At 46.6% G+C, this 10,850-nt stretch overlaps 1 protein-coding gene across 5 annotated transcripts in view; it reads left to right on the top strand.

The window, feature by feature from the left end:
• Window positions 1–354: 354 nt before the first annotated feature.
• The window catches only part of ADAMTS16 (ADAM metallopeptidase with thrombospondin type 1 motif 16), a 160,950-nt gene continuing 150,454 nt past the window's right edge, over window positions 355–10,850 (top strand). For 2 of the 5 annotated variants that reach the window (XM_066360797.1, XM_066360795.1), the window contains exons 1-2: window positions 355–929; window positions 1,782–1,887. In XM_066360797.1, the coding sequence (XP_066216894.1) occupies window positions 645–929; window positions 1,782–1,887 (391 nt within the window). In that variant the 5' untranslated portion in view covers window positions 355–644. Of the gene's footprint in view, window positions 930–1,447; window positions 1,696–1,781; window positions 1,888–10,850 lie in introns of those variants that run through there. The other 3 variants (XM_066360800.1, XM_066360799.1, XM_066360798.1) reach the window with 3 other exon arrangements.

Here is a 10,850-nt window from a genome sequence, read left to right as displayed (position 1 = left end):
ACAGAACTTTTTGTAAAAAAATATTCACAATTTAAAGAGTGTTTTAAATAAATGACTATGAGAGATAGCGATAAGAGATAGAGAGATGTGGACAGGGATGAGCCCCTGCACAGCTGTTGTCAGTGCCCAGGATGTCCCGGATGCCTGGCATTTCAGGACTACCAAAGGGAAGAGGCACCTTGGGGTTCAAGCTAACTGGGCAGAAGAGTCCAGAGACCACTTCCACCAATTCCTTCTCATCTTCCGCTACAAAATGTGCAAAATGTGAAAACCTTGAATGTGAGGGACACAGACGAGAGAGACCTAAAGGAAGGAGATAACTGGTCAGGAAAGCAGAAAACAACCAGGCGAGCAGAGTGGTCACAGGCACTAACAGGTGCACGCACTGATGCACAAGCGCATACACGTGCACACGCGTGAACACACAAGTGAGCACTGATGTACATATGTGCACACACAAGTGCATGTACACAGGCGTTCACAATAAAACGCACACACATGCGTGTGTACACACAACCTGTGGATAGACGCAGAACCCGGGCTGGGACTGTTGCCAGGCCTGTGGCCACACTTCTGCTGCTCCCTAAGCCCTTGGTGCAGCTGGCAGAACAGGCCCCCCCTTTCCATCCAAAGGTTGCGCCTAGATGCCGAGAAGCCCGGCTCAGGCCCTCAAGGAAAAGCCATTTGAAAGGCAGCTTGAGACCCCAGGGCGAAGAGCGCCGCTACATCCCTGGGCAGACGGCGCAGAAGATGGACTTTTCTCCACCTCCTGGTCACCCATCATCTCACAAGCCCTCGAGAAACGCATACTCAGACTTGCACGTTCCCCAGAAGGTACCGGACTGGGCCGGAGGGTGGACCCAGCGCGGCCCAAGAGAGGACAGCCACACTCCAGCCGGCGGCAAGTGTCCGCGTCTTCGGCTGAGCAGGTATGGCCCTCGGGGAGGAGGTCAGTGGGAGCAGGGCGCAGCGCAGCTAGGTACCGCCAGGTTGTCAGCCAGGTAGTAGTCTGGAGGGCGTCGGGCTGGCCGTCGAACCTGCTTACCGCGCCACGCCCCGGGTCCTCTCTCCACCCTGGTACCCACCCGGCGCCCTTCGAGGTGCCAAAGTAAGACAGGCGAGCATCCTCGATCCTCTCCTATCCACCAGTTCACGTTCTGCACCGCGCCGCCCTCTCTCTTCTGCCTCTTCCCTCCCCCTCTTTTCTCCCCTCCTGCCCTCCTCCTTCGCTTCCCTCCTCTCCAACTCCCCTTTCTCCCTCCTCTGTCCTCTTCGCCTCTCCTGCCTTCTTCCTCCCTCTCCTGCCCTCTCCTGCCTTTCTTCCAACCCCCGCCCCCTGTTCTCCCACGGTGCAGGCGGGTGCTGCGCCACCGCCCCCCGCCGCCGCGTCCGCCACCCCGCCCCCCGCGCGGTGCCGAACCGCAGTAATAACCCCCGCGCGGGCAGCGGAGTCACGGAGGGAAAGCCTTCTGCGCTCCACTCGGATCGGGTCCTGGGTGCCCACTTGCACACCGCCCGACTGGGACCATCTCGCGGCCCCGGGACCCTTCTGAACGCCCGGGGATGAAGCCGTGTATTTTCCCCGCCGGGGCGCTGCTCGGGCGGCGCGCACCGGGCGCGCGGGGCAGAGGGTACATGCGGGGCCCCGGCTGCGCAGCGCTCTGGGTGCTGCTGCTGGCGCAGGTGGGTGTGCAGGTTGGTATCTGACAGCGGGAGCAGGTTCCCTCGCGGCCCCCCTCGCACAGCCCTGGTCTCACTGCGGTGTCGCCGCTGTTTCCCAGCAGGCACCTGCGTGCGCCTTGGGACTCGCAGCAGCCTCGCCAGGGAGCCCGAGCGTCCGGCGTCCTCCCGGTCCCGCGGAGTGGCCCTCCTGGGTGGAAAAGGGCGGTAAGTCCACGGGAGGGGTTCTAATTCTTGCAATGTGAACCCCTAACGCTGGTTTATAAGGTGCTGCAAATGTTCATCACTCTAGAAACTCTCCTTAGATACTACTGTCCGACTTCTTATGAGGGAGCACCTGAGATCACGTTCACCAGTGTTTGCATTATATGCCCGTGTGAAACAGCAAGGGCGCACCAGCGTTATTACCACAAACACTAAAAAAGTCAAGGGAATATGTTTTATTTAAAAAAAAAAAATTGGAAGCGCCAAGGAGGACTCTAGAGGCTGTATCAATGTATATACATCGAAGCTATATAACAAGCTTATTACTCAATTCTCCACCCCTCCTCTCCCTCCCGCCTCCTCCTCCTCCTTTTAAACCGAGAGGCAGAGGCGGTCATTCTTGCTCACTATTTATCACCTTAGTATCGAAGTTGATGCTTTTCCACAGTTCGGTTAGTTAGCATATTGTGACATCATAAGCAATGTCTATATCTTTGCCCTGATTTGTCATAAAAACAAATCTGATCCTTTTGCAACGTGTGGCCTGACTTCGGCTGCTCGCAAGCGGTGTTTGTGAATTTCACTTTTTCCTGGGAGTGGATCCTTGTGTCCTGAGCTGCATCAGGGTGAACCCGAAAACAGGTGTGAACGTTGGCGGTAGCAAGGTGGTTCTTATCGCAACCCGATCCATTGACGATTACTCAGTATTAGTACTTCGCATCATTTCCAACAATCAGCAGTCATCTTAAATGTGAATGACTTTTAGAGAAAGAATGAGCTTTTGATTATGACAGCAAAGTTTTAGAAAAATCTTGAAAATAGTTAATAATTCAAAATACCTAAATATAGTTTCTTCACCTTGCTAAAATTAAAGACAATGATTTAATGTCTGCATTAACCATTGATATTATCTTTCTTAATGAATACAGTATATAAATAGTATACTACACTATATTATATATATATACCATTTATATATAACCATTTATATATATATACACGATATTATAGTATACTATAAATAGTAGAGTGGTAAATCATGAATGTAGGAACAGAGGATCTTTCCCAGAACCACCAGAGGGCGCTAGATGTAAATGATATAAAATATTTAAAATTTACTTTTCACTGTTTATTTAAAGCTCACCTTCTTGGTGTTGCCCTGATCTTCTTTATTATTTCTCTTACAATAAATTCTGCGATGCAATTATCCACATTAGAAGTTAATTGCCTTCTTACTTAAAAAACAAGTTTGTAAAAACTTTAGTTCTGTAAAATTATGAATATTCCTGAAGGTCTCAGGAGATTGTCAAAGTACTTTATAAAGTTTCCTTTAAGATAAGAGTGTTACATACAGAGAACCATTTATTTCCAGGAGGAATAGCCAAGATTTCCTGCCTAAGAGTGCATTTCCAAACCCTGTGAGAACAGACCCCTGGGAACTGGACTCCAGCCGTGCTGGCATGTGGCTCCAATAACTGGGCACCTCAGCCAGTGTCACTGCCCAGAATTTATGACAGCCACTTACATTGCTTGGTCAAAACCTAAAGAAGAAGGTACAATCCATAATCAGTGACGATCTAACTGAGTGAACAAACTGTCCTTAGTTTCTGTCTCCATCCATTATAACAGGCTAAGCTGATGGAATGGGTATCCACGGACAGTTTTCACATGACCAGAGAAAGACTCTTGCTACTCAGTGTTACCTGTTTCTGTCTAGAAAAGCAGGGCTAGAGTACACTGTGTGTGATGCTGTGATCAGTTTACTATTAGAAATCCAGACATCTGTTATATAAGTTGAAATAATTCTTTTGGCCATAATGTTTGTTTAAAACATATTTCAAACTATATTTTAAATTTTACTGTGTATCTGAAGTTTTATGCAATAGGAAAGAGAACTCCATATACCCTTTGAGGCAACAAAGGATAACTAAATTGAGATAAATTCTACTTTCAGACATTAAGTATACCCATTTTATTTTGGCTAATTTAGCATTGATTTTCCTTAATAGGAGACTTGAATGTTATTTCCTACTAATTTAACACTGTAATAAAAACTGTAGCTTCTGGTAAGAGCAGAGACATGTCAAGATTTACTATCTTACAATTTCTAGAGTAAGTTAAGCTTCGGTAAGGTTTACAAGTTCCTTAGAACTTTGTTTCATCGGACACAGTAGATCTGTATGTGTGCTCTGGAAGTGGACGTTGATTTACATTCAAACATTCACATCATACGAGGCAGGGCAGGGTCTTTCAGGTTGGCCCAGTGGAGTCAATGTTTGACAAGAGGCTCTTTGGAGCTCTGATTTGTAACATTTACTTGTTGTCACGGGGTCACTACTCCCACCATGGCAGATTCAAGCGATCAGCGTATTAGCATTAAACACAGAATGAGGATACAATGTGCAAAATGAGCTCTCTAAATCTGGTTGAGTCAGCCAGAGCAAACGCAGGGATGGTCCACACCTCACACCCTGGGTTTGAAACCAGTGTTCCTAAATTGAAAGACAGGTTTGCTATCTCCCACTGCCTCCCTCCTGCTCAGGAACGGATTGACATTGATCACAGTGAGTGACAGTAGAGCCGACACCGGCCAGTCCTTAAGAGCTGACTGTTAACTTTTCAGGAATTTTGTGAGCTAGTTGTTGGAAATTAAAATATATAAACTTGTAGTAAACAAAACCCTAGCAAATACAAAATTAAAATATTCAGACCCCATCATCACTTCACCATTCTTTTACTATGTTTTACTCTCATCCCTGTTTGTGAGGTAGGTTATTAGCATCTATATGATGGAAATACTATGTAATGGTGTGCTACTATGCATCTCTTCTAAACTCCATGTCCAGTGATGTTGCATATTGGTTTTTCAAACTCAGCCATGATGAGAGTATTTACACTAGAGAAATTGGAAAAAAAACTGTAAATCAGCCTTTTTTTTCCCTGACCCCCAGAGAGCTGGTTGTCACACATTTATCAGCATAACACTGCATGTGTTTATGTAAATGGGGCTTATCAGTCATTGTTTTAAAAAATATTATCTGCCATCCAAAATAAAGGTCATAAGAATATGGTTTATATCATCTGGAAACAATTTGATTTTTTTTTAAATGGTAGTCATCTCTTTACGTGCAATAAATGTGTGGGTTAGTCAGTGTTTGGAGCAGTCCACGTGCTTCTGTCTTCACTCCAGGGCCTCTGCTGGGATGGAAACAGGCTAGTGGAAATCGGAGAGTACTCCCTGAGAGCCCCGGAGGACAGGATGGTAGGTAGTAATGACCATGTTGCACCAGCTCTGCCCCTTAGTCCAGAAAGCCAGGGATAAGGAAGGCAGTTTGGGCTGCGTTTTTCACTTTATCTTGCGCGGTGGCCCAGGACAGGCTGCAATCACATACTCATGCCTGACACACAATGCAACCTACTTGCCTTTACTTCTGTCCCTGCACACAGTTTAACTGAATTTGTTTTACTTTCTAATTTTCCCCAAAACTATGAAATCATTCCATTGTATTTTGCCCTGTGCGATACAGTTCCCTTGCTTTGAGGCAGGGGTCAGAAACCTTTTTGGCTGAGAGAGCCATGAACCCCACATATTTTAAAATGTAATTCCGTGAGAGCCACACAATATGTTTAACACTAAATACAAGTAAATGTGTGCATTTTATGTAAGACCAACATTTTTAAAGTGCCATAAGTCTCTGAATTCTTTTTAATAACGTTGTTATGCTATTGCTAACCAATGATGAATAAAGTACTTCTTACCATTAATGCGACTTCTGGTGCTGCATGGTTTTGCTGATGGCTTTGTAGTCTGGTTGATACGTGGTGAGGTTAAGCTTCAGGCAGGCGTTGAAACTTCCATTCTTTAAACGTGATCGTAGGTTGGCCTTAATGTTCTTTAGATGTGAGAAAGACTGCTCACATGCCTATGTAGAGCCAAACATTGTCAGTACAGCAATACTCACATGCTGCAGTGTGTGGTATGTGACGGGAAGCATGTTCCAAGTTTTGACAATCAGCTGGTCCACGGGTTGAAGTTTTTCCATTTCTCCCTACTTGTGTTTGCTCGCCAACTCTGCTTGCTGTCGTGCAAGTCTTTCCAAATCTTCATTCAGTGACTTGAACTTATTCACCCACATGTCTGAGGCCTTCAGGTCAGCAGCTCGTAGCTCAAAATCTCTGTTGGAGACACCGGGGATGTAACTCAGGTCAGCACTGTCCACTGCACACTAGTGTGTATGAGTGATGAACTTAAAAAGATGAGTATGCTCACGAAATTCTCCAAAGCACGCTTTGAATGACTGCAGGAGATTAGATGTGAAGACCACTAGCTGCTGGAGATCAAGATGTTGAGCAGGGTCACTTGCTGTGCATGCATCTTTAAACTCTCCCAGTTTTTCCAAGTGTAGTAAACGACCTGTTTCAATGTCAGCAATGAAGAGTTCCAGCTTGTTTTCAAATGCAAACACTGCTGGTTGAAGGGATAAGACTGTATTTCCAATGCCTTGCATTTTAACATTGAGCTGGTTCAGATGTTCAGTTATGTCCACGAGATAGTAGAACTTCAAGAGCCACTCAGTGTTAGCTAACTCAGGATGTTCGACATTTTTCATTTCAAGAAAAGTCCGGGCCCTGGCCGGTTGGCTCAGCGGTAGAGCGTCGGCCTGGCGTGTGGGGGACCCGGGTTCAATTCCCAGTCAGGGCACATAGGAGACGCGCCCATTTGCTGCTCCACCCCCCCCCTTCCTCTCTGTCTCTCTCTTCCCCTCCCGCAGCCAAGGCTCCATTGGAGCAAAGATGGCCCGGGCGCTGGGGATGGCTCTTTGGCCTCTGCCCCAGGCGCTAGAGTGGCTCTGGTCACGGCAGAGCGACGCCCCGGAGGGGCAGAGCATCGCCCCCTGGTGGGCAGAGCATCGCCCCTGGTGGGCGTGCCGGGTGGATCCCGGTCGGGCGCATGCGGGAGTCTGTCTGACTGTCTCTCCCTGTTTCCAGCTTCAGAAAAATACAAAAAAAAAAAAAAAAAGAAAAGTCCGGATTTTGCTCAGACAAGCCGCGAAACTGCTGAGCACCTTCCCTTTTGACAACCAATGCACATTGCTGTGCAGAAGCAGACCAGGATAATTATTCCCAACTTCATCCAGCAGTGTTTTAAACTGGCGATCATTTAAAGCTCGGGCAACAAAAAAATTGACCACCTGAATGACCAGCAACATCACCTCACCAAACTGCTTGCCACACATCTGAGCACAAAGTGCTTTCTGATGTAGGATGAAGTGATAACTTAGGATGGGTCTCTTTTCATGTTCACGAAGAAGTGCTATGGATCCTGTTTTTCTCCACCATGCACGGAGCACAATCAGTACACACCGAAATAAGTTTATCCATCAGTAGATTTTTTCCTTTAGTGAACTCAGTGAAAGACTTGAATAAACCCTCCCCTCTTGTTGTCTCTTTCATAAGCAAAACAGCAAGACTTTCCTCATGTAGTGTGTCACTGACAGCATACCTTCAATCATGATTAGCTGAGATAAATGGCTTACGTCTGTTGACTCATCCAAAGCAAGAAAAAAGAATGGTGCTGCATTTATGTCCTTCACTTGAGTTGCCTCAATTTGATTTGCCATCATGATGGTACAATTGTGAACAGTTCTTGCCGACAGAAGCATGTCTTTTATTCATTTGATTATCTTATCTTTATCCGAAAAGTCATAAAAAAATTCATTAGCAACATCAAGCATGAATGTTTTGGCATACTCCCCATCTGTGAATGGCTTTCCATTTCTCACAATTGCTAAAGCACCAGCAAAGCTAGCTGAATTCCAGTCACCTTGTTGGCTCCAAACATGGAGTTGCTGCTGAGTAGCTTGCACTCTGCACAGTAGCTCTTGACATGCTTTCTTCCTGCTGTTCCCCATTGGATATTTTGATGCAAAGGTAATATGGTATGTGTTGAAGTGCCGCTTTATATTTGACTGTTTCATTGATGCAATTTTATCATTGCATATTAGACACACTGCAGAACCTACTCTCTCCACAAAGGTGAATTCCTCTGTCCATTCCTGCTGAAAAGTACAATACTCCTCATCTTTTTTTCTTTTAGCCATCTTCATCATCAAAAGGGTTTCTGCAGCCCTGGCCGGTTGGCTCAGTGGTGGAGCGTCGGCCTGGCGTGCAGAAGTCCCGGGTTCAAATCCCAGCCAGGGCACACAGGAGAAGCGCCCATCTGCTTCTCCACCCCTCCCCCTCTCCTTCCTCTCTGTCTCTCTCTTCCCTCTCTTCCCCTCCCGCAGCTGAGGCTCCATTGGAGCAAAGATGGCTCGGGCGCTGGGGATGGCTCCTTGGCCTCTGCCCCAGGCGCTAGAGTGGCTCCGGTTGCAACAGAGCGACGCCCCAGAGAGGCAGAGCATCGCCCCCTGGTGGGCAGAGCATCACCCCTGGTGGGCGTGCCAGGTGGATCCCGGTTGGGCGCATGCGGGAGTCTGACTGTCTCTCCCCGTTTCCAGCTTCAGAAAAAATACAAAAAAAAAAAAAAGAAAAGGGTTTCTGCAATTAACTAGCTGACTACTTGATTAAAAGGAGGGAATTTTACTTCCTGACCTCACAATGACCCATGTACGTTATGCATTATCCAATAAAAATTTGGTGTTGTCCCAGAGGACAGCTGTGATTGGCTCCAGCCACCCGCAACCATGAACACGAGCGGTAGGAAGTGAATGGATTGTAATATATGAGAATGTTTTATGTTTTTAACGTTGTTACTTTTTTTATTAAAGATTTATCTGTGAGCCAGATGCAGCCATCAAAAGAGCCACATCTGGCTCGCTAGCCATAGGTTCCCAACCCCTGCTTTGAGGTATATTTCAATGGTTGGTCATCAGGTTGTCTGCCAGGGCCTGCTGCCTGACTAATCTGCTTGTCACCCACCTCATCAGTTACCCTCAAAGTGCCCATTCATACATACCTGTATGGTAGGGCCAGGCCTGTGGGCCCCACAATGGGCCCAGAAGGGTCACACATCAGAAATCTTGAGCAGAGGGATCAGGAAGCCTAGGGTCACAGAGATCAGAGCCAAGGCTTTGGTTACTCTGCCTTTTTTTCAGACTGACCCTGGCCTCGGACCCTCACCTGCCATGGGTTTGGGCACGGGGGCTCCAGGCAATGTCTCACCATCCTCCCAAACTTTGAACATGCCTCTATTGATCACCCACTGGCTGCCAACCACTCTGTTCCAGGCTAGCCACAGCTGTCTGTAAGGACAGCACAGTGACATGTGGACAAGTGCCTGCCACAAAGAAGTTTTCTTTGTGAATAAAACATTATTTTTTTTCAGAAAAAATTATTACTTGAATACTGTTCACCTGTGACCAAATGCCACTTCTGTCGAATGATGTTTCATTTATCTTATGACTCCAAGAAACGTGTTCAGCTCACACAAAGGCTGAAAAGGGTCCTAGTTTTTGGCATCTAACAACAACCTCCTCCTCTCAGCATATATTGGTAATAAAACAGGACTATATATACATTCTTAGGACATTAGAATCAGGATGATAATATTAGTATGAGGGTCTTATTAGGCATGTACAAGGAATTTGTGTTTAGGGTATTCAAAGCCTGTTCACCTCATTGTAGGGTAGACCTTTTTTGCACTCTCTGGTGCTTCAGCCTGACATCTGTTTCAGAGACATCTTAAAAGGAAGGTCTGATGTCATGCTAACCTGCTATTTTCTGATGATTAGAAAAAAAAAATGCAGGATAGGCAACAGGCCCTCTTGGAAATTGTGCAGGCCTGTCACTGGAATGCATATAGAGGCACATGTATCATATGTTTAAATATCTGAAAGGTATAAACCAAGTTAACAAATCATTAACTAAGATATTTTTATTTTATTTTATTTTATTATTTTCCAAATGAGAGGAAGGGAGATAGACTCCTGCCTGTGCCCCAACCGGGAATCTACTCAGCAACCCCTGTCTAGGGCCAATGCTCTGCCCATCTGGGTCAGTGCTCACAAATGAGCTATTTTTAGAGCCTGAGGTGGAGGCTCCACTGAGCCAACCTCAGCACTCTGGGGCCGATGTGCTTGAACCAATCGACTCATGACTGTGGGAAGGAAAGAGAAAAAGAGAGAAAGAGAGAAGAGGGAAGGTGGAGAAGCAGATGATTGCCTTGCCAGTGTGCCCTGACCAAGAATTGAACACATGCCAGGCCAATACTCTACCACTGAGCTAACTGGCCAGGACCTATCTAAGACATTTTTTAACCTCAGCCTTGACAGAGCCAACTTCACATGGTCTGAAAGTCCAGGTCAGAGTCTGGAAGATGACCATGCAGGAGAGTTGCCCCTTGACATGAAGCCACCCTTTCCGAGACAAAGTTCTGTCCTGCTTGGGACAGAAACAACCTTTCCCTGACCTTTGGAGAGCAGAGATTATATCATTAATGATGCTATAGAGAGAACAAATCCTGGTTATTAAATGAAAATACAGTACAGTATAAGTGATATTTTTCTAAAAGAGAAACTCTTTGGAGAAAAAAATTCCAATATTTCCAGGGAGGCAGTGGAGGCCACTGCCCAGAATTCTGATGAAGTTTCTGTCCATTCTTTTCACAGAGAGGGAAATGACTCAGGTGTACACAGAATGTAAACTGTAAGACTGTCTATGATTGAAGCCTGGAAATCTGATAACTCCTTGGGGTTTTCTTGACGCGCGCGCGCATGTGTGTGTGTGTGTGTGTGTGTGTGTGTGTGTGTGTGTGTGTTTCTGAAGTGAGAAGCAGGGAGGCAGTCAGACTCCTGCATGTGCCTGGACCAGGATCCATCTGGCATGCCCACCAGGCGATGATGCTCTGCCCATTTGGGGCATTGCTCCACTGTGGCTGGAGCCATTCTAGTGCCTGAGGCAGAGGCCATGGAGCCATCCTCAGCGCACGGGACCAACTTTGCTCCAATGGAGCCTTGGCTGTGGGA

Source organism: Saccopteryx leptura, chromosome 1 (assembly GCF_036850995.1).
Source record: "Saccopteryx leptura isolate mSacLep1 chromosome 1, mSacLep1_pri_phased_curated, whole genome shotgun sequence".
NCBI lineage: Eukaryota > Metazoa > Chordata > Mammalia > Chiroptera > Emballonuridae > Saccopteryx > Saccopteryx leptura.
The sequence above is the reverse complement of the archived record's forward strand: the minus strand, read 5'-3'. Positions and strand labels throughout refer to the sequence as shown.